The 24,083-nt window shown below is 38.9% G+C and overlaps 1 protein-coding gene across 2 annotated transcripts in view; it reads right to left on the minus strand.

The window, feature by feature from the left end:
• WDR64 (WD repeat domain 64) overlaps window positions 1–24,083 on the minus strand; it is a 145,974-nt gene that overhangs the window by 85,171 nt on the left and 36,720 nt on the right. For both annotated transcript variants that reach the window (XM_058701713.1, XM_058701714.1), the window contains one exon: window positions 3,205–3,284. In XM_058701713.1, coding sequence (XP_058557696.1) covers window positions 3,205–3,284 — 80 coding nt within the window. The remainder of the gene's footprint in view (window positions 1–3,204; window positions 3,285–24,083) is intronic.

A 24,083-nucleotide genomic window follows, 5' to 3' on the forward strand; every position in this document is an offset into this window, starting at 1 on the left:
GAAAGAAGGACATCACCTCTTTTTTTGAAAACATGTGATCTTAGTATTTGTTCTCTTATGTGTTCTAGACTTCAGTGCGGGGCTCTTTAAAGGATAACCTCAGTGCACCTGGGTGGCTCAGTGGGTTAAGCATCTCACTGTTGGTTTCGGTTCAGGTCATGATCTCACAGTTCCTGAGTTTGAGCCCCGTTTGGGGCTCTGTGCTCACAGCGTGAGGCCTTGTGTGGGATTCTCTCTCTTCCTCTTTCTCTGCCCCTCCCCTGCTCACACCATCTCTGTCTTTTTCAAAATAAATAATAAATTAAAAAAAAAATAAAAGATAACCTCAATTAGCACAGCTTACAGACTTGGATCCTTGTTCATTTTGAGAATTATCACCACCAAGCATCAGGAAACTCACCCCCTGTGCAAGCCATGACTCCCACATACTACTCTGCAGACTCCTTATACATATGCTTTGCTTTCTTGATGTCCTTGCTTGAAATTTAGAAGTCTGTGGCGCATTAATGCCTCAGTTTTCTGAGTACACAAAGCTCTGACTATATACTGAGTAATACCTAATTAGCAGACTGGGTTCCAAAATTTCCAAAGAACATTTTAATTTATCTCCCTATGAACAGGAATTTCCTTAAACAATAGAATCAGGGTATTTTAAGCTCAAGGGAATCTTGGAATTGATGTAGTTCAACTTCCTCTGTTTACCAGATAAGGAAAGTGAGCAATGGGAGAGATTACATGATTGTTGAAAATCAGACAGTTGGTTAGTGTCCAGGTTATGACTAAACCCAGCTCTTCTAACTTTTAGTGCAGTATTTTTACTTGTTTTGCTTTTCGATAGACTACTGTATATTTTTTTTAAATAATATTCAAACCATAAACTAGTTTTAAGTAAGTGTTGTGAAAGGGCCCAAAGCTGAGCACAAATTTCAATATAAACTTCAAATATAAACTTGAAGAAAACTTTAGCTTTATGTCCTCGGGGGAGATTACTCAGGTGTGCAGAGACAGTGTGACTATCTTTACACAGTTGACCCTTGAACAACACAGGTTTGAACTGCGTGGGTCCACTTATATGAGGATTTTTTTTTTTTGATAAATACACTATGGAACTATAAATGTATTTTTTTCTTCCTTATGACTTTCTTAATAACATTTTCTTTTCTCTGGCTTACTTTATTGTAAGAATACAGTGTATAATACATCAAACATTCAAAGAATGTGTTAATCAGCTGTTTAGGTTATCTGTAAGGCTTCTAGTCAACAGTTGGCTGTTGGTAGCTAAGTTTTGTGGGAGTTAAGAGTCACTTAAAGTAGGGATTTTCTACTATAGGGGGTCAGTGTCCCTGACCACTGCATTGTTGAAAGGTGGACTGTACTTATCAATATTGCGCTTCAGGGCTGAGGCATGATAGGAAACTCTTGATAGGAAAACAAAGGTGTGTGTGTTTTGGGGGAAGGAATTTGAAGGAGCAGGTTGCATTACTCACTGAACAGTTTTGCTCTTTTAATAAATATTTTTGCTCTAAGAATTTACCAAATGGTACGTTTGTTGGTGACAGCTTGCTTCTTAAAAATCTTGTTTGCTCTTTCCCTTGATAAAGTTCAGATCTCCAGTATAAGCCATTTTCTTGATGTTTGTTTGAGTTTCTGTTTTGTTCATTTACATCTTTCAAGTCTATGTGATCTTTACTTAAGGTGACTCCGATCTCCTTGAGGTACCCCAGGAGCTCTTCTTCTCACACATGTAGGCAGCCTGGGGCCGCCACATCCCCTACATCCAACTAGGCTTTTTTTCATCACCAAAAGGAGCATCCTCTTGGGTGTCTAATCACATGTGACATTTAAGTTCAAACTTGAGATCTGCTTGCTCTCCTTCCCATGTAAGCAACCTCTTCCTGATCTCTGGTGACAATACAGCTGCTGCTCTTCTGTTTCTCCTACTTTACACACTTGCAGCTGGTTGATCCGTCTTGTTAATCCCAATGCCATTCTTACTTCAGGTTTTATGACTAGTTTCTTTCCCAGGCCTTTGGGACTGGCTCTCTCTTTTCTTTTTCCATTGCTCCTACAATTCAGACCCTCACCGCCTCACTCATGACTTCTGGAACAGCCTCCTAACTGGAACCTCTGAGTTCTTTTTATTCCAATAAAACCCCCATACGTTTGCCAAAATGACTTTGCCTATGTGTTATAGATGGATTGAATTAATACTTATCGAAAAGCAACTATGTGCCAGGCATACATTATCTCAGTTAATCTTAAACACCACCATATGTGGGTTTTGTTATTGTTAGTACTATTATTTGTAGATTTGTTTTGAGCACTTATTATGTGCTAAGTACTTTATTTGAATTTGAATTCTTATATATAATCTTATGAATAGATACTGTTATCAGTCTCACTTTCCAGTAGATGGAAGCTTAAAGGAATGAACTAAACTCCCCAAGGCCACACAACTTGCTGGAAAGACAACCAGGATTTGCAGCCAAAAGGTCTGACTCCAGAGCTCAGGCTCAAAGCCATCCTCCTGCACCCCAGGGTTATAGGTGATGAGTCTGAGGCTCAAGGAACCTCTTCATCCTCCACTTTCCCCTTCAAGCTTCTTATAATATCATCTTTCCCTTACTCTCCACAGATGACCTTGTATCCTATATTACACCATACTTAACCCTTCAATACTAGTGTGTTTCAAGGCTTGCTCCCTGGCCTCTTTTCTCCTAACTCTAAAACACTGGCCCCTGACCTTGGTGGTCATGTATCCCATTGAAGATTTGATAAAATTTGGAACTACCTTTCCAGAAAAATGCACATAGACACACAAATGTCGTTAGCTTTCAGGGGCCTCCAGAACTCCTTTAAAACCCTGGGGGACCCAGTCTAGGAACTCATGCTCTCACATGTTGAAATAACTTCTAGAGAGATTAAAGGTCGGAAGGTAAAATATAAATAAGGCAATAAAAAACTATAGTAAATACAGGAGAAAGTATATTACATATTCTGGTGCTAAGGAAGAACTTTCTAAGTGTGCCATCAAATCCAGAAGGCACAAAGAAAAAGTCTGACAGGTTTAGGCAAATTTTTTAATTCTCTAAAATGTTTTCCTAGGAGTAAAATTCTGTAGGCTTATGAAGACCACCGTATTAATCAAGGAGAGCGCTGTTTGCCAAGTAAAAAATCTCTGTATGATATGAACTATCCCCTTACCTCCAGTGACAATCACATTTGCCTTTGTACAGTAACAAAAAGTGTTGGCTCCTCTTGGCATGGAGAACTCTCTGACAGGCCTGGGAAACACAAATGAGATGTAAAGCTTCTACATTTTTCTTTATAAAGCGAATTCTAACTTATACATAGGTTATGTTCAGTAGACTCATTTCTAAGCTGGTTGTAAATCAGGAAGTATGGTAAGTAATGATGACATCTTCACTGGCCCACAGAATCCATTCATTCCATAATGTGATTTACCACAGCACTTTGTATTCTTTCTGCTTAGTGGGAAATCAAGTCTTCCACCCTGGGAACTATGCTGTGCTCATGGAAGGACTGTCAGACACCGACCATTCTCAATCCAGAAAGACTATTGGGCGGCTGACTGAGTCCATTTGGTACACACAACACCAGGAATGCCTTTGGACGCATCCTCCTCTACCACCACCCACATGCCACCTTCTGTCAAGTCCTCTAAAATATACTGAAATATGGGGCGCCTGGGTGGCGCAGTCGGTTAAGCGTCCGACTTCAGCCAGGTCACGATCTCACGGTCTGTGAGTTCGAGCCCCGCGTCAGGCTCTGGGCTGATGGCTCAGAGCCTGGAGCCTGTTTCCGATTCTGTGTCTCCCTCTCTCTCTGTCCCTCCCCCGTTCATGCTCTGTCTCTCTCTGTCCCAAAAAATAAAATAAACGTTGAAAAAAAAAATTTTTTTAAAAAATAAAATAAAATAAAATAAAATAAAATAAAATATACTGAAATATTACCACTGCTTCCTGTTTCCACTACAGTGTCCGGGTTAAAGCCTCCATTCCCTCTGACCAGACCTTCTACAATAAACTGCTAACTTCGTAGCCCCCACCATGTCCATTCTCCTGTCCACATTCCCACCTCAAGTTCTGCTGTCACGTTATAGCCAGGGTGACCCCTAAAACCTGAATTGGAGCACACCACTTCTGTCCAGGGATTTCCTGAAGTTCTAAGAGGATCCAAGCTCCTTCACCTGGCCCACTTGGCCCACATGGCCTTGGGTGGCCCCTGTCACCTTTCCAGGCTTGTTCCATACCTTCTCCTTTCCCTTCATGCTGTGATCCAGCCATGTTACTCTAGCCACCCTCTCTCTGGCCACACTAAGCTCCTTCACTCCCTCCATAAGACATTCTGCACAGGCCAAAGATGTGCTTGCTTGAGATCCCAGCCTTTCTCCACCCATCTTTCTGTGAGCATCAGTTCAAAAGCTACTTTATCAGAAAATCCTTGCCTCAACTCCACCCTCTTGCCCCCACCAACTAAGCAGTATTTTTTGTGTTATTGTCTCTCCTGGTGCCATATTATTTTCCCTGTAGCATATAGCATCTATCATATAATTTTAGTATATAGGTTTTGAGTGCTAATTTAGTATCTGTGAGTAGTATTGTGCTGTACTTAAAAGAGCCCAGGCTTCAGTGAAAATGTGTGGGCTTAAATCCTGGCTTCATCACTGCCTTCTGACTTATTGTTTTGTTTGTTTTTGTTTTTGTTTTTAGAGAGAGAGAGAGACAGTGAGCATGAGTGGGGGGGGGGGGAGAAGGGTAGAGGGAGAGAGAGAATCCCAAGCAGGCTCCATGCTCAGTATGGAGCTGGAGACGGTGCTCAATCCCACAAACCATGAGATCATGACCTGAGCCAAAATCAAGAGTCGGATGCTCAACCAACTGAGCCACCCAGGTGTTCTATGCCTCCTTGTTCATTAGATGGGATAATAATAATAATACTGACCTCTGATACTAGCAGTAGTTGAAAGGTGTTACTGCATCTGACCAGATGGGGTGAAGGAAGAGACGTGTTTATGTGAAGAGGGACACCTGGAAGGAGCCCTGGATCAGGAATTAATGAGGCACTGAAGCAGGGAAGGAGGGGAAAGACAGCAGCTGGCCTTCACCTCCTCTTGCCTTGGATGTGTGTGTTATTTCCTTTCCCTTTTTCTTAAGCACAAATGGCAGCATATACCATTCTGTTCCTTGCTTTTTCACTTCATATTATATCTTGAAGATATTTCCAAATCCATACATAAAATACTCCCCCTTTCTTTTCCCCAAAGTTCATGAAAAGAAGCCTCAATGTAGTAACAGAAATCTAAAGTCAGAATTTAGAATTTTGAAAATGTTTAAATGTCCCAGATAAGAAATAGAAAAGTTTTGGCGGGTGACTCATTTCAAGTTTTGCCAATGACACACTTGGTAACTGTAGTTGGTTGACTGAGCTAAGCTTGATGGGGTTACAAACCAGGAAAGGCATCACTCTCTTCTACCCTTGTCTCCAAACACGGTCTCTTATGGTGTCACTTTGTACAAACAGCACAGCCTCTTGGGCTACCTTGTGCTAGCACAGCTTCTAAGATATCTACTGTGTCTCACGGGACACTCACGCTGGCTCACCACACAGAAAGGTGTCACCTTTCTCCATTGTCCTGGGTCCCTCTGGCAAGAGAAGAGTGTGTCCATTAGGCATGGAAAGCACATCACCTCAGGCTCACAGTACTTTCAGCGTCCTACAAAAATGTTCTAGTTGTTCTTAATCAGAAGGTTAAGAACAGGGCCAGGGTGCCTCAGTGAACCCTTATCTGTAAACATCCCCCATAGCAAGATGGCACCAGCCTCAGTCTCATGTACAAGGTAGGCCCACATGGTCCATTCCATAGAAAAGAAAATGTAGCCACCATGGCACTTTGAGCATAGAAGACTCCCAATAAATATTTGTTTGAATATCCTTAAGATATGAACACCAGATAGACAACACCCCTTTCTGGAATCACAGAGAATAGAAATGTATTGATTCTGGGAAGTTCTCTGAAGTTTTCCCTGCTACTCTTGAGACAGTGGCACTTCTGAAAGAGAAACATTTTCTAACAATTTCTTTAAAAAGTAAAAATAAAAACCCACTCTACTCTCAAAAGGCCCTGACTGAATGATAGTGTCCTTCGCCTCAGCTTCCCTGTTATTGTTACACAAATCCAAGCCTGGGAGGGAAGAGGTCAGCCATGGAAATTAAAGGGGCGACAGCACATGTGTGTCACATGACTGGTGCTGTTTACTGGATGGAAGATGGTGCCCAGACACAAAGGGACTCCAGGGAGATCCTATGATCGATGAAGAAGGGCCATTGAGCAAGTAGGGTGTCTTCCTATCTTTTCTTCCCTTGGAGGTAAGGATAGTTAGTGGAAGTGAAGGCAGGATGCAAGGAAGAAGGTATTTTTATTTTCTCCTTGAGAATGTGAAGTAGGAAATTTCAAAGTGACCCATATCAAGGTATTTTTTTAGGTGGCCCACACTCTGCATTGTTACCTGCCACTGATCCATATTGTGCCCATTCCCAAGGGACAAGTAAGTATGCAATAGAAAACTAAATCAAGAGTTGGTAAACTTTTTCTTTAAGGAGCCAAATAATAAATATTTTAGACTTTGCCATATAGTCTCTGTTGTCACAACTACTCAACTCTGCTACTGTGCCATGAAAACAGCCATAAATAATACATAAATGAGTAAGCATGGCTGTATTCCCATACTACTTCATGAGCAAAGAAATTTGAATTTCACATAACTTTCACGGGTCATGAAATGGGTCATCCCTTTGACTTGTTCAACAGTTTGGAAATGTAAAAATAATTTTTGGTTTGCAGATGTAACAAAAACAGATGGCCTACTGGATTTGGTCCTTGTGGTTTTCTGACACCTACTCTCAATGCCATAGCACAAGGCCCAAACCATGACAGCTCTATATAGTAGGTTCACCTGTTGTTAGTATTCACACTCATTTTTTTGCTGCTTTTCAGCATCTTTACAAAGGGAACAAAAAAAGAACTTACATTTATTGAGTACTAACCATGTACTCACTTTACATGAGTTAACTTAGGTCATTTTCCTAAGACTATAAGGTAGGTATATTCATTCCCATCTAATGATGGGGAAACAGATTAAGAAGAGGTAATGTTACTGTGTTCACGGTGTTCAGTGCTCAGAAAGCTAGTGGTACTAGGATGGAAACCAGTTCTGTGTGGGTCCACAGCGACCCTATTAGGAGGCAGTATACACTTCCCAGTATAAAAACCTGCGTCTGAGTTGGGTAACTGAGAAAAAGTAACGCTGAATAGTTAGTTGTTCATCTCTGGGAAGTTGTCAAGCTATTGAAGGGTTAAAGGTTCAACTTATGTCTTGCAACAGGCCCATATGCTTTACATGGTATAATTAATTGCAGATGTTCATTTTCTTGCTGGTACAAAACTCCATTTGTGAAATTACCATACAAAATTATAACCAAAATGGTAATCATGTTTGAAATGGAAATTTTTTTGAGAGGAGTTTTTTCCTGCCTTCTTGGGAGTTGTGCTAGCTCCCATTTTAACAGCTGGCCAGTTACGTATTAGGATAATTGCAGTTTCATCGGGCTCAACTTAAGACTCATTATAGGAAATTGCAGAAATAGGAATATGTTGAATCTAGGGATGAAATGGACCTGACTCTCCTTTCTATTGAGATGACTCTCCAGTGGCACCGACAGTTCAGGAAAACATTATTATACTGTATCACTTGAGAAATCTCTTTAGCTTCTAGATTTAGGAGAGTGGCCCAAGGAAATAGTTGAAAAACTCAGCCATAATCTTACTGAATGGATCGATGATCACCGTTTGCTGAGGTTGGCTGAGTATTTTTATCTCAGTTTCCTGACTCCCTCAGGCTGAATGTATCATCAACCACATTCCAGAAGTTATGGTAAATACTAGGAAGCTCAGAATTGGGCTCAAAGACAAACTCCTGACTCTTGCAAAATAGATGATTTCAGAGCAAAGACCAGAAGTATTGGCTAGTTTGAAAATAAAATCTTCTAGCAATCTGTTTATGACTACTAAGTACCAAATCTATGGAACACTGTGGAGACTAGGAATTTAAATTCCCTATAATACCATTACATAAATTAGAAATACATACAAATATAGATTTTGAAGAAAATGTATAAACAAAAAGATACATTGAACCCAATAGAATGGTGTTGTGTGTGTGTGTGTGTGTGTGTGTGTGTGTGTGTGTGTGTATGTCTGTGCATGCATGCATGGGAAAATGGATTGGAATCCAGGATAAAAAGGAATACAATAAGTGAAGGAGAATGTAAACAACTTAGTCCTGCTCTTGAGGTTACTCCACTGGGGGAGAAAAGAAATTAGATTGGCTTAGAATCATGCTAGTTGAAGGGCATATTTTCCCTCACAAAAAGAAGGTATACAATCTAAATGAGATCAGGAAGATTACCATCTTGTTTAAAATCTAACACAAGAATCACCACTTGATAGATAGACCCTAAGCTTTGGAAAAAGGGAATATGTGCCCCATCATAACTTGTTCCCCAAGGAAAAATATTAATGCTTTTCTTTCCCTCCCAGTATTGTCATTATTATGGATTTTGACAGTGCATGGAAATCAACGTGTTCTTTAAAAATCAATTCTTTGTGAAAGAGCATGAACATCTATAAGCAAATAATAAACCTTTAAATTATTACAGTATTTTACGGTTTCAAGGGACCTTCACTCATCTCAGCTCATTTGAGCAGTGCAAAAGTCCTGGGAGGTAACAAAGTTACTATTTTCCCCATTCATTAATGAAGCTATTGAGGTTCAGATAAGTAACATGCCCAAGACCACTTGGCCAAGAAATAAGTGGCAGAAGTGACATTAGAAGTCATTTGCTTCCTCATAAACTTATTCCTTTACTAACATTCTCTCTTAATAAATAGCTTAGCCACGCAAATGGGCCTCCCAGACAGAAACCCAGCAGCCTGCTACTGCCCTAAGGTTTCCTCTGGATCTTGGATGATTTGCTCTTCACCTCATTCAGTTCTTTGCTCAAATGTTAGCTCCTCAGAGCAGTGTCTCCTGACTATCCTATCAAAAATACTATCTGCAGTCACTCTATCCTGTAACCTTACTTCATTTCCTAAATTTCTATTATTTATAGGATTGTCTTTCCCCCTTGGATATGTGCTCCAGGAGAGGAGAGAGTTGATCTTTTTTGTATACCATTATATCAATTCTTGGAACAGTTTTTGGTCTATAATAGTCGTTCAATGAATATTGTTACAAATGAAAAAAATGAAATTTAGATTTCTCTCTTTATTTCTTTTATCCAGTAGGTCACCAATTCTTATCAATTTTACATGAATCTCTTCTCTCTCCATTTTTATTTCCACTGGTTAAGTTCAAGCTCTCATCAGCTCCTTTCTGAATTATTACCCTATATTCCCAGTTCTCTCCTTTCCAACTTGCCTTTCCCCAATCCATTCTCCATCGTGTTGCTAAGGTGGTCTGTCAAAAATACTTCTTTGGCCATTCTGCTTGCCAAAGCATTCAATAGCTTCCTATAGCTCTCAGGTTAATATTCCAACTCTTCAGCATAATATACTGGCTTTTTCATTTTTTCCCTGTCCCTCCTCATCTTTCCCAACACTTCTCCCTCTCTGTGCTCCAATAATATTGATCCACTTACAGTTTCTAGAACTTGCCATTTTCTTTTTCACTTCCACACCTTTGTAAATGTCATTTCTTTAGTGGGGCTATTTATCCACTCTCAATGCAATAGCTTTGCCTGGCTAATTGTTATCAGGTCTTCAAAACTCAGCATGCATGAGCCCTTCTTCAGGAAGACTTCCCCAATTTTTCTCCCTTCAAAATCCTATGTAGGATGCTCTAGGAACTCTTTTCTGCTCCCATACACCTCTCTAATATCTATATCATGACACTTATCAGCCTCTGTGGGAATCTATTTGTTTTCTCTCTCATCAGATACAAGATCAAGGAACTAGTCTTATTCATCTTTAAATTACCAGCACAGAGTACAATGCCTCAAATATAGCAACTCATCAGTAAGTATTTACTGAACAAATGAAGATTCAGACTCTGGAGCTTCTTCTGGTTTCATCAAATTGCTCAAATTATAGGACAATTGGTTAGACAATGTTAGATATAGTAATAGCTCTAGACAAACTTAGTGTCTTGGGAAGGCACACCCTTAATCATAATTAAAAGATAAATAAAAAGACTGAGGCACAAAAAGGATACCTAAATCAGTTGGGAAAGGAGGTTCTGGGAGAAGGTCAGGAAAATTTCCTAGAGTTGGTATCAACTGATCCTTGAAGGATTAGGGGATCAACTGTACCTCAATAAAATTGGAAAAAAGTTAAAAACAAAAAACTTTCCTCTTTTCCATGAAACAAACAAACAAACAAAAGGATTATGGAGGTTGAGGGAATAGAAGTAAGAGGAAGAGAGGGGAGAGTATTTAAGGCACCAAACAGGTATAAAATCCCAGCATGTACATGCTCCTACCCTGAGAGCAGCCCCGAACTCAGAGTTACAGGAGCTTAAGTACAAGGCAGTGAAAGGCAGTGAAGGGGATGAGGTAGAGAGGCTGGAAGAGACTAGACCATGGAGATGCTATGGCAGGGGATGGAAAACGTGAAAGTTATCGAGATGGCTGGATATCATCTTTATCAGAATACTCTGGAAGATTAAGGGACAATAGTCTTGGCAGGGATAAAACTGAGGCAAGACGCTAGTTGAAGATAGCCTAGGGATATAGAGATACAGAAGATAAGACAGATTCAATGAGTGTTTGTAAGAGAACATAGAAGGATATGTTGATTGGTGGTTTGTGGGCACAGAGGAAGGAATCATATGGGGTTGTCAGATTTCTGCCTATGATGAGTTGATGGATCATAGTAATTGGATGGACCAAGAAAAATATTTTAAAAATCCTGTAAAATATATAGCTTAAGAGGTGAAGGATTTAAGTTCAGTCGTGAACATGAGTTTGAGGGGCTATGAAATATCCAAGTGGAGATGGTGAGCAGGTATACGAAGTACAAAGTTCAACATAGTTTGGGTTTCATAGCGTATAGATGTTCGTATGTTAGAGAATACGAACATCACCCAAGAAGTTCCTAGAAAGTGATAATTAAAGTTAGCTAAGGACAGAACTCTAGAGAACACCCCATTTAAGAGCAAACACAAAAAGAGGAGTCATAGGAAAAAGAATAATAAGATACCAGGAGAAAACTCTGGCTTCCCAAAAGCTAAGAGGATAGAGTTTCAGGGTGAGTGAGATCAGTAATGCCAAATGCCCTGAGGCTATCTGATATGTTAAGTTTCCTTTGGTTTGACAATGTAGACATCATTGGCCAACTTGAGAGTCCCTTCTACAGAGTAGAAGGGGAGACGCTGCATGAGAGAAGGTTATGGAGGGAACAAATAATGTGGAGGTAGTGGAAATGGTGAGTGTGGAGTACTTTTTCCAGGGAAAGTGTAGTATGAAAGCTCAAAGGAGGTTATAGGTCAAGAAAAGCATCACTTACATCAGAAGAGACTTAAGTATTGTAGGTGGAAATGAGAGACTAGGAGAAACAGTTTAGCAAGCTAAAAAAAAAAAAAAAAAAAGCAAGGCCACCAATGGAGGCTTTTCTATTTCAACAAAAAAGAAAGATCAAGGATAGGTGTGGATATAGAAAATTCCAAATGATGTGGGATGTTGGGAATTACTCCAAAGACCTTAGGGTTTTGTGGTCATGAAGGGCCAACATCAATGGAGGTGGGGATAGTCTGAGGTAAACAGAGAGGGTGAAATAAGGACTCTATGGAGCAGTAGGGTTGGGATTCTGATTGGTGCTTGACAGATGGGGTGCATGGTAGATGAGGTGCAGGGCAGAGAATGCTGGTGATACATGAGCTCAGATGACTTACCTGGGGTCCAGGTTAGGAGGGAGACAAGAAAGTCAAGGAGAGAACTGACAAAATTTGGAGATGAAGGATTAGAGGCCTCAGTGAGGTCATTGAGAAGGCGCAGAGAGAGTCACATCTTTTAAGAGCCAACAGTGTAAGACAGAGAGGCCAGAGAGAGGGATACCGGGGATTCTGAAGACAAAACTTCTAGGTGCTTGTCAATATTATTCAGCCTAATCTTTTGATTTCCATTTTGTTTTAATTTCTTTTAAGAGAGAGAGCACACCTCTACACTCAACATGGAACCAATCCAGGACTCGATCCCATGACCCTGGGATCATGACCTGAGTCAGAATCAGGAGTTGGCCCCTGATCAACAGACTGAGCCACCCAGGTGCCCTGGGTTTCTACTTTGTAATGTGAGATTGACAATACCCAACTAAACACATCAATGTAAAGATATTCTTTAAGAAGAAATAAGCCACCTAATTCATCCAAAAATGGACTTGGCATGCTTATTGTTAGCTGCTATGACCTTTCTTGTTTAATAGAATCTCTGCTAAATTTATTTTCATCATCCCCTATATAAGGCTTGTTCTTATCTCCAATAGGCTTCCTAGAGGGCTATCATTTATCACTCTCTTTTCTAAGCTCCTATTATGCCCATAATCATAAACCATTCAACTGAAATTAACATGCTTTGCTTTGCAATGTGAATTATCCTGTGCAGTTGTGTGCTGGTAAATGTTTAATATTCAGCAGGGGCCAGGGAAGTGGAGGTGGGGGAGGGCATTTGTTTATAACATTTGCTGTTTTTCATTGTATAAATATTCCTATGGTGGCCAATTTCAAATGAGTAATGTGACGTCTCTGAACTTGGAGTCTGGAAAAGATACACAGTTACACACCATTATATAGTATTCCCATGTTCTTAAGGACATAAAATCCTTGAGGATATACATAATAGTAAAATGTAGTAAAATAAAAAGTGATGAGCTTGGAGTATTTATTGCTTTTGGTTTTAATATACTGGAATTCTGAGCTTATATAAATTTTAAATGATGGCAGTGTTTAAGAAATTTGCCAAATTTCTGAAATCTTAGCAATCAGCTCTCATAAACTGATATGAGCTGACTCCAGCATGGCACTGATTCTATGTATTTCTTGTCATCTTACCTAGATTTTAAGCATTTAAAGGCAGGGATCACGACTTAAACATATTTGTATTGTCCACAGTGCTTACCACATAGTGACTTAGTAAATATTTGTTGAATTACTGATACACTTCTGGATTCAAGGCTGAACTACATGGCCTGTATAGCTTTCTGGTTGCCATATTGATGGTTAGAATTACCCTGGTGAATGTACTGGAAATATTTGTGTGGGTAAAATCATGTGTGTAGATTTGTGTATCTTGGAAATGAAAATCCTTTCTCTGGATGTTGAAGTAGAATATACATGTACTATAAGGATACAGGGCATATTATATTTCATGTGTTTTCACAAATGCTTCTTTATGGTTATAAATGTATCATGAATTGCCAACACAATACAAAATCAATTAGAAATTAAGTTGCATCCATTCTTTTTTTTTTTTTTTTTTTAATTTTTTTTTTCAACGTTTTTTATTTATTTTTGGGACAGAGAGAGACAGAGCATGAACAGGGAAGGGGCAGAGAGAGAGGGAGACACAGAATCGGAAACAGGCTCCAGGCTCCGAGCCATCAACCCAGAGCCTGACGCGGGGCTCGAACTCACGGACCGCGAGATCGTGACCTGGTTGAAGTCGGACGCTTAACCGACTGCGCCACCCAGGCGCCCCAAGTTGCATCCATTCTTAATTAAATGTTTCAGAAATGCACTCCCTTAAAACGTCAGAGTCTAATCACTAGTAGTTAATTATGTTACAGAAACTAAGTGAAAATTAATTATGCCATAGAAATGATATTTATGGAATCAGATCTGGTGGTAAGAAATGAAACTATTTTTAATGTTCTGTGAAAAGTTTTTAATTCATTTCTCAGTGCAATATATTATACGTCAAGATAAATATTTTTTATCTTTTTCTGGATGATGGGAAAATATGTTTCTTTCATGAAGATTACAACTTTCAAGAAAATGGAGGGTAGTCAGTCATTTCAGAGATGTGATATTCTCTTCTTCCATAACATTTCTAATTTTGTTAGTCTGTTTTTTAAATTAAAATTCTAGCCCTGTATGTGTAGAGGCGATCTTTTTCTCTCACTTTTTGTGAATTTCGTTAAAAAACTCAATAGGAAGGACCTGGAAGTTACCATTTGTGTTTTGTTAGGGAAACACTATTCATTATTTTTTCTAGTATGTATTTTAGTTTAACCCTAATGTAAAAGGGGGAAAGCCCAAGTCCTATAGGTAAGACTCAATCTCTTGTTCTTTACATAGAAGAGCTGAAATTCATAAAAAATGATTACAATGAGTTTTAAAGAAGGGAATTAAATTATCAAGAAGAGATTTTTATTGTTTTAAGTTTTGACCCTTAGTCTTTTGTTTTGTTTTTATCTTTTCAGGTTTTTTTTTTTTTGATCTGATATGTATATACATTGTGAAAGGATTCCTCCCCATCCAGTTAACTAACATAACCATCACTTTGAGTATTTTTCTTTGTTTTCTTTCTTTCCTTCCTTCTCTCATCTCTTCTCTTCCCTTCTCTCCCTTCCCTTCCCTTCTATTCCCTTCCATTCTCTTTTCTTCTCCTCTTCCTTCCTCTTTCTTTTCTCCCTTCCTTCTTTCCTTCTTTCCTTCCTTCCTTCCTTCCTTCCTTCCTTCCTTCCTTCCTTCCTTTTTTTTTCTTTCTAGAACATTTAAGTCCTACTTTCAGCAAATTTCAGTTACACAATATAGTGTTATTAATGATAGTCGCCAATACATCCTCAGATCTTATTCATTTGTAACTGCAAGTTTATACATTTTTCTCACTTTTCCCTATTTCCCCCAACCCAGCCCCTGGCAACCACTTTTCTACTCTTTGTTTTTGTGAGTTTGACTTTTGGGGGGGATCCCACATGTAAGTGATACCATCCAGTATTTGTCTTCCTCTTTCTGGCTTATTTCACTTAGTATAACTCTCCAGGTTCATCCATATTGTCACAAATGGCAAGGTTTCATTCTTTTTATGGCTGAATAATATTCTATTGTATTTATGTACCAATTTTCATATCCTTTTATCCATCGATGGACTGTTACTTTGTTTCCATATTTTGGTTACTGTAAATAATGCTATAAGAAACATGGTGGTGCATATTATCTTTTTGAATTAGCGTTTTGTATTCTTTGGATAAATACCCAGAAGTGGAATTACTGCATCGTATGGTAGTTCTATTTTTAATTTTTTGAGGAACTTCTGTATTGTTTTTCATAGTGACTGCACCAATTTACATTCCTACCAATAATGCACCAAGGTTCCCTTTTCCCTACATCTTCACGAACATTTGGTGTTTCTTATAATTTTGACTTTAGCCATCCCAACAGGTGTGAGGTGATATCTCATTGTGGTTTTGATATGCATTTCTCTGATGACTAGTAATGTGGAGCACCTCTTCATGTACCTGTTGGTCATCTGTATGTCTCCTTTGAAAAAAAATTTCTATTCAGATCTTCTGCCTATTTTTAAATTGGATTGTTTTTTGCTCTTGAGTTGTATGAGTTCTTTATATATAAAACATATATAAATATATAATATGTAAATAAATTATATAAATAAATTAAATTAAATATTTTTATATAAGTATAAATATTTATAATATTTAGATATTAGCCCCTTATCAGTTATATGATTTGCAAATATTTTCTTCCACTCAGTAGGTTGTTTTTCATTTTTCTTAGGGCTTCCTTGCTGCACAGAAGCTTTTTAGGTTGATATAGCCTCACTTGTTTACTTTTGCCTTTGTTGCTTTTGCTTTTGGTGTCAGATTTAAAACATCACAGCCAAGATTAATGTCTTACATTACTTACATTACATTTACTCTATGAGTTTTATGGCTTCACTTCTCACATTCAGGCCTTTAATCCATTTTGAGTTCATTTTTGTGTATGGTGTGAGATAGGGGTCCAATTTTATTCTTTTGCATGTGGCTGTCCAGTTTTCCCAATACCATTTATTGAAGAGACGGTCTTTCCCATAGCGCATTCTTGGCTTCTTTGCCACAATTAATTGATCATATTTGTGTGGGATTATTTCTGGGCTTTCTATTCTGTTCCACTGATCTGTGTGTCTGTTTTTAGACCTATGCTATACTGTTTTAATTACTATAGCTTTGCAATACAATTTGAAATCAGGGAGCATAATGCCTCCAGCTTTGTTACTCTTTCTCAAGATTGATTCACCTACTTGGGGCCTTTTGGGGTCCCACACAAATATTGGAATGCTTGCTCTATTTCTGTGGGGAAAAATGGCACTGGAATTTTGATATGGATTACGTTGAACCTGCAGATTGCTATGGATAGTATGGGTATTGTGATGATATTAATTCTTCCAATCCATGAGCATGGAATATCTTTCCATTTATCTGTATCTTCTTTAATTTCTTTCATTAACGTCTTACAGCGTTCAATCTTTCATCTCCTTGGTTAAATTTATTCATAGGTATTGCATTGTTTTTGATTCAATTGTAAATGGGATTATTTTCTTATTACTCTTTCCAATAGTTAATTATTATTTTATAAAAACACATCTGATTTTTGTATATTGATTTTGTATCCCATAGTTTACTGAATTAATTTATTAGTTCTAACAGCTCTTTGGTGGAGTCTTTAGGACTTTCTATATATAATATGTCATCTGGAAATAGTGACAGTTTTACTTTCTCTCCAATTTGAATGCCTAAAAGGCATTTCTTTCTCTTGTTTCTTTCTCTGGCTAGGATTTCAAATACTATGTTGAAGATGCAAAAGTGGGCATCTTTGTTCCTGATCTTAGAGGAAAAACTTTGAGCTTTTACTGAGTATGGTATTAGCTGTGGATTTGCCATATTCATTGTGGCTTCAATTTGCATTTTTCTAATGACATATAATGTGGAACATCTTTTCATGTGCTTATTTCCATCTGTATACCTCCTTTGGTGAAGTGTCTGTCTAGATCTTTTGCCCATTTTTAAAATTTGTTTGTTTTCTTATTCTTGAGTTTTAAGAGTTCTTGGTCTAAGAGTCCTTTATCAGATATGTCTTTTGCAAATATTTTCTCCCAGTCTATGGTTTGTCTTTTTGTTCTCTTGACAGTGTCTTTTGAAGAGCATAAGTTTTTAATTTTAATGAAGCCCAGCTTATCATTCATTCCTTTCATGGATTATGCCTTTGGTGTTGAATCTACAAAGTCACAGCCAAAACTAAGATTATTTAGATTTTCATCTAGGAGTTTTATAGTTTTGGGTTTTATATTTACATCTTTGGTCCATTTTGAGATGTGTGTGTGTGTGTGTGTGTGTGTGAGAGAGAGAGAGAGAGAGAGAGAGAGAGAGAGAGAGAGAGAGAGAGAAATACAAGGTCTGTGTCTTGATTTAGAGTTTTTACATGAATAGATTTTTTTCAAATGCTTTTTTGTATCTATTGATGTGATAATTGATTTTTCTTCTTAGCCTGTTGATATGATGGATATATTAAATAATTTTCAAATGTTGAACCAGCCTTGCATACCTGGTCTTGGTGTATATTTCTTTTTATATCTTATTAAGTTCAATTTGCTAATATTTTGTCAAGGATTTTTGCATCTATACTCCTGGGAGACACTGGTCTGTAGTTTTCTTTGTAATGCCTGTGTCTGGTTTTGGTATTAGGGTACAACTGGCCTCACTGAACAAGTCTGAAAGTATTTCTCTGCTTCTATTATCTGGAGGAGATTGTAGAGAATTGGTATAATTTCTTCCTTAAAAGTACAGTAGAATTCACCATTAAACCTACATGGGCCTGATGCTTTTCTTTTAGAATGTTTTATTATTAATTCATTTTCATTAACAAATTATAGGCCTATTCAGATTATTTACCTTCTGGTGTGAGTTTTGACAGATTATATCTTTCAAGGAATTGGTCCATTTTTATCTAGATTATCAAATTTGTGGGCATAGAGTTGGTCATAATATTCCTTTATTTTTTAATGTCTATAGGATCTGTAGTCGTGTTACTTTCTTTACTTCTGATAGTAGCAATTTGTGTCTTCTCTTTTCTTAGTTATCCTGGCTATAGGCTTATCAATTTTATTGATCTTTTCAAAAAACCAGGTTTTGGTTTTATTGGCTTTCTCTATTGATTTCTTGTTTTTAATTTTATTGATTTCAGTTGTAATTTTTATTTTTTTTTTCTCTGCTTACTTTGGACAGTTTCTATTTTTGTCTAGTTTCCTAAGGGAAACTTAGAGTATTAGTTTTAGATCTTTCTTTTCTAATATATGTATCTAATGCTATAAATTTTCCTGTCAGTGCTGTTATATATACCTTGATCATATATATTTGTATATATCTCAATACATTGTTGCCATTGTTGTGAACAAACTGTTATCTGTTAGATAAATTAAGAGTAAGGAAATAAATGTTTTTATTCTTACCTTCACTTCTTCCTTCTGTAATGATCTTCCTTTCTTTATGTAGGTCTTGATTTCTTACATACATTATTTTTCTCATCTCTGAAGAACTTCTTTTTACATTTCTTGCAAGTCAGGTCCATTGGCAACAAATTCACTCAATTTTTGTTTGTCTGAAAATGTTTTTATTTATCTTTCACTTTGAAAGGATACTTTTGCAGAAAAAATAATTCTGCGTTGGTATATTTTTGTTTCAACTCTTCAGATATTTTACTGCACTTTCATCTTGCCTGCATGGTTTTTTTGAGGAGAAGTTGGATGTAAGTCTTACCTTTCCTCCTCTAAAGGTGAGGTGCTTTTTTCCATCTGATTTCTTTCAAAAATTTTTATCTTTGATTTTCTAGAGTTTGAATATGATATGCCTCAGTGTTTTTGTTGTTGTTGTTGCTATTTTGGCATTTATCATGCTTGGTGTTCTCTGAGCTTATTATATATGTGGTTTGGTATCTGACATTAATTTGGGGAAATTCTCAGTCATTCCTTCAAATATTTCTTCTTTTCATTTTTCTCTTCATTTCCCTAGAATTCCCATTATGCATATGCTACAACTCTTGTAGTTGTTCCACAGTTCTTGGATATTCTATTCCTTTTTTTTTTTTCAGACCTCTTATCCTTGTTTTACCATTTGTTAACTTTTAAAAACGTTTTCATTCAGTTTTGAGAGAGAGAGAGAGAGTGAGGGAGGGGCAGACAGAGAGGGAGACAGAGAATCTGAAGCAGGCTCCAGGCTCTGAGTTGTCAGCACGGAGCCCAACGCAGGGCTTGAACTTGTGAGCTGCAAGATCATGACCTGAGCTGAAGTCAGACACTTAACCGACTAAGCCACCCAGATGTCCCTTGTTTTATCATTTTTGAAGTGTCTATTGACATATTCTCAAGTTCAGAGATTCTTTCCTCAAGTAGTCAGTCTACTGTTCCAGTCAAAGACATTCTTTAGGAGTTCCGGAAGATGGCGGCGTAGGAGGACGCTGGGCTCACCGCGCGTCCTGCTGATCACTTAGATTCCACCTACACCTGCCTAAAGAACCCAGAAAACCGCCAGAGGATGAGCAGAACGGAGTCTCCGGAGCCAAGCGCCGACGAGAGGCCCACGGAAGAGGGTAGGAAGGGCGGTGAGGCGGTGCTCGCTCCACGGACTGGCGGGAGGGAGCCGGGGCGGAGGGGCGGCTCGCCGGCCAAGCAGAGCCCCCGAGTCGGGCTGGCAAAAGCGGAGGGGCCGGACGGACTGTGTTCCGACAGCAAGCGCGACTTAGCGTCTGGGAGGTCAGAAGTTAACAGCTCTGCTCAGAAAGCGGGAAGGCTGGAGGACAAAGGGAGGGAGAGCTGCTGAGCCCCCGGACGGCAGAGCTCAGCTTGGCGGGGAACAAAGGCGCTCGCCAGCGCCATCTCCCCCGCCCATCCCCCAGCCAAAATCCCAAAGAGAACCAGTTCCTGCCAGGGAACTTGCTCGCTCCGCGCAAACACCCAACTCTGTGCTTCTGCGGAGCCAAACCTCCGGCAGCGGATCTGACTCCCTCCCGCTGCCACAGGGCCCCTCCTGAAGTGGATCACCTAAGGAGAAGCGAGCTAAGCCTGCCCCTCCCGCCCCCGTGCACCTTGCCTACCAACCCCAGCTAATACGCCAGCTCCCCAGCACCACAAGCCTGGCAGTGTGCAAGTAGACCAGACGGGCCACACCACCCCACAGTGAATCCCGCCCCTAGGAGAGGGGAAGAGAAGGCACACACCAGTCTGACTGTGGCCCCAGCGGTGGGCTGGGGGCAGACATCAGGTCGGACTGCGGCCCCGCCCACCAACTCCAGTTATACACCACAGCACGGGGGAAGTGCCCTGCGGGTCCTCACCACTCCAGGGACTGTCCAAAATGACCAAACGGAAGAATTCCCCTCAGAAGAATCTCCAGGAAATAACAACAGCTAATGAACTGATCAAAAAGGATTTAAATAATATAACAGAAAGTGAATTTAGAATAATAGTCATAAAATTAATCGCTGGGCTTGAAAACAGTATACAGGACAGCAGAGAATCTCTTGCCACAGAGATCAAGGGACTAAGGAACAGTCACGAGGAGCTGAAAAACGCTTTAAATGAAATGCAAAACAAAATGGAAACCACGACGGCTCGGATTGAAGAGGCAGAGGAGAGAATAGGTGAACTAGAAGATAAAGTTATGGAGAAAGAGGAAGCTGAAAGAAAGAGAGATAAAAAAATCCAGGAGTATGAGGGGAAAATTAGAGAACTAAGTGATACACTAAAAAGAAATAATCTACGCATAATTGGTATTCCAGAGGAGGAAGAGAGAGGGAAAGGTGCTGAAGGGGTACTTGAAGAAATTATAGCTGAGAACTTCCCTGAACTGGGGAAGGAAAAAGGCATTGAAATCCAAGAGGCACAGAGAACTCCCTTCAGACGTAACTTGAATCGATCTTCTGCACGACATATCATAGTGAAACTGGCAAAATACAAGGATAAAGAGAAAATTCTGAAAGCAGCAAGGGATAAACATGCCCTCACATATAAAGGGAGACCTATAAGACTCGTGACTGATCTCTCCTTTGAAACTTGACAGGCCAGAAAGGCTTGGCACGATATCTTCAGTGTGCTAAACAGAAAAAATATGCAGCCGAGAATCCTTTATCCAGCAAGTCTGTCATTTAGAATAGAAGGAGAGATAAAGGTCTTCCCAAACAAACAAAAACTGAAGGAATTTGTCACCACGAAACCAGCCCTACAAGAGATCCTAAGGGGGATCCTGTGAGACAAAGTACCAGAGACATCACTACAAGCATAAAACATACAGACATCACAATGACTCTAAACCCGTATCTTTCTATAATAACACTGAATGTAAATGGATTAAATGCGCCAACCAAAAGACATAGGGTATCAGAATGGATAAAAAAACAAGACCCATCTATTTGCTGTCTACAAGAGACTCATTTGAGATCTGAGGACACCTTTAGATTGAGAGTGAGGGGATGGAGAACTATTTATCATGCTACTGGAAGCCAAAAGAAAGCTGGAGTAGCCATACTTATATCAGACAAACTAGACTTTAAATTAAAGGCTGTAACAAGAGATGAAGAAGGGCATTATATAATAATTACAGGGTCTATCCATCAGGAAGAGCTAACAATTATAAATGTCTATGCGCCAAATACCGAAGCCCCCAGATATATAAAACAGTTACTCATAAACATAAGCAACCTTATTGATAAGAATGTGGTCATTGCAGGGGACTTTAACACACCACTTACAGAAATGGATAGATCATCTAGACACACAGTCAATAAAGAAACAAGGGCCCTGAATGATACATTGGATCAGATGGACTTGACAGATATATTTAGAACTCTGCATCCCAAAGCAACAGAATATACTTTCTTCTCGAGTGCACATGGAACATTCTCCAAGATAGATCATATACTGGGTCACAAAACAGCCCTTCATAAGTTTACAAGAATTGAAATTATACCATGCATACTTTCAGACCACAATGCTATGAAGCTTGAAATCAACCACAGGAAAAAGTCTGGAAAACCTCCAAAAGCATGGAGGTTAAAGAACACCCTACTAACGAATGAGTGGGTCAACCAGGCAATTAGAGAAGAAATTAAAAAATATATGGAAACAAACGATAATGAAAATACAACAATCCAAACGCTTTGGGACGCAGCGAAGGCAGTCCTGAGAGGAAAATACATTGCAATCCAGGCCTATCTCAAGAAACAAGAAAAATCCCAAATACAAAATCTAACAGCACACCTAAAGGAAATAGAGGCAGAACAGCAAAGGCAGCCTAAACCCAGCAGAAGAAGAGAAATCATAAAGATCAGAGCAGAAATAAACAATATAGAATCTAAAAAAACTGTAGAGCAGATCCACGAAACCAAGAGTTGGTTTTTTGAAAAAATAAACAAAATTGACAAACCTCTAGCCAGGCTTCTCAAAAAGAAAAGGGAGATGACCCAAATAGATAAAATCATGAATGAAAATGGAATGATTACAACCAATCCCTCAGAGATACAAACAATTATCAGGGAATACTATGAAAAATTATATGCCAACAAATTGGACAACCTGGAAGAAATGGACAAATTCCTAAACACCCACACTCTTCCAAAACTCAATCAGGAGGAAATAGAAAGCTTGAACAGACCCATAACCAGTGAAGAAATTGAATCGGTTATCAAAAATCTCCCAACAAATAAGAGTCCAGGACCAGATGGCTTCCCAGGGGAGTTCTACCAGACGTTTAAAGCAGAGATAATACCTATCCTTCTCAAGCTATTCCAAGAAATAGAAAGGGAAGGAAAACTTCCAGACTCATTCTATGAAGCCAGTATTACTTTGATTCCTAAACCAGACAGAGACCCAGTAAAAAAAGAGAACTACAGGCCAATATCCCTGATGAATATGGATGCAAAAATTCTCAATAAGATACTAGCAAATCGAATTCAACAGCATATAAAAAGAATTATTCACCATGATCAAGTGGGATTCATTCCTGGGATGCAGGGCTGGTTCAACATTCGCAAATCGATCAACGTGATACATCACATTAACAAAAAAAAAGAGAAGAACCATATGATCCTGTCAATCGATGCAGAAAAGGCCTTTGACAAAATCCAGCACCCTTTCTTAATAAAAACCCTTGAGAAAGTCGGGATAGAAGGAACATACTTAAAGATCATAAAAGCCATTTATGAAAAGCCCACAGCTAACATCATCCTCAATGGGGAAAAACTGAGAGCTTTTTCCCTGAGATCAGGAACACGACAGGGATGCCCACTCTCACCGCTGTTGTTTAATATAGTGCTGGAAGTTTTAGCATCAGCAATCAGACAACAAAAGGAAATCAAAGGCATCCAAATTGGCAAAGATGAAGTCAAGCTTTCGCTTTTTGCAGATGACATGATATTATACATGGAAAATCCGATAGACTCCACCAAAAGTCTGCTAGAACTGATACATGAATTCAGCAAAGTTGCAGGATACAAAATCAATGTACAGAAATCAGTTGCATTCTTATACACTAACAATGAAGCAACAGAAAGACAAATAAACTGATCCCATTCACAATTGCACCAAGAAGCATAAAATACCTAGGAATAAATCTAACCAAAGATGTAAAAGATCTGTATGCTGAAAACTATAGAAAGCTTATGCAGGTAATTGAAGAAGATATAAAGAAATGGAAAGACATTCCCTGCTCATGGATTGGAAGAATAAATATTGTCAAAATGTCAATACTACCCAAAGCTATCTACACATTCAATGCAATCCCAATCAAAATTGCACCAGCATTCTTCTTGAAACTAGAACAAGCAATCCTAAAATTCATATGGAACCACAAAAGGCCCCGAATAGCCAAAGTAATTTTGAAGAAGAAGACCAAAGCAGGAGGCATCACAATCCCAGGCTTTAGCCTCTACTACAAAGCTGTCATCATCAAGACAGCATGGTATTGGCATAAAAACAGACACATAGACCAATGGAATCGAATAGAAACCCCAGAACTAGACCCA

This window comes from Neofelis nebulosa, chromosome 15 (genome assembly GCF_028018385.1).
Source record: "Neofelis nebulosa isolate mNeoNeb1 chromosome 15, mNeoNeb1.pri, whole genome shotgun sequence".
Classification (NCBI taxonomy): Eukaryota; Metazoa; Chordata; class Mammalia; order Carnivora; family Felidae; genus Neofelis; species Neofelis nebulosa.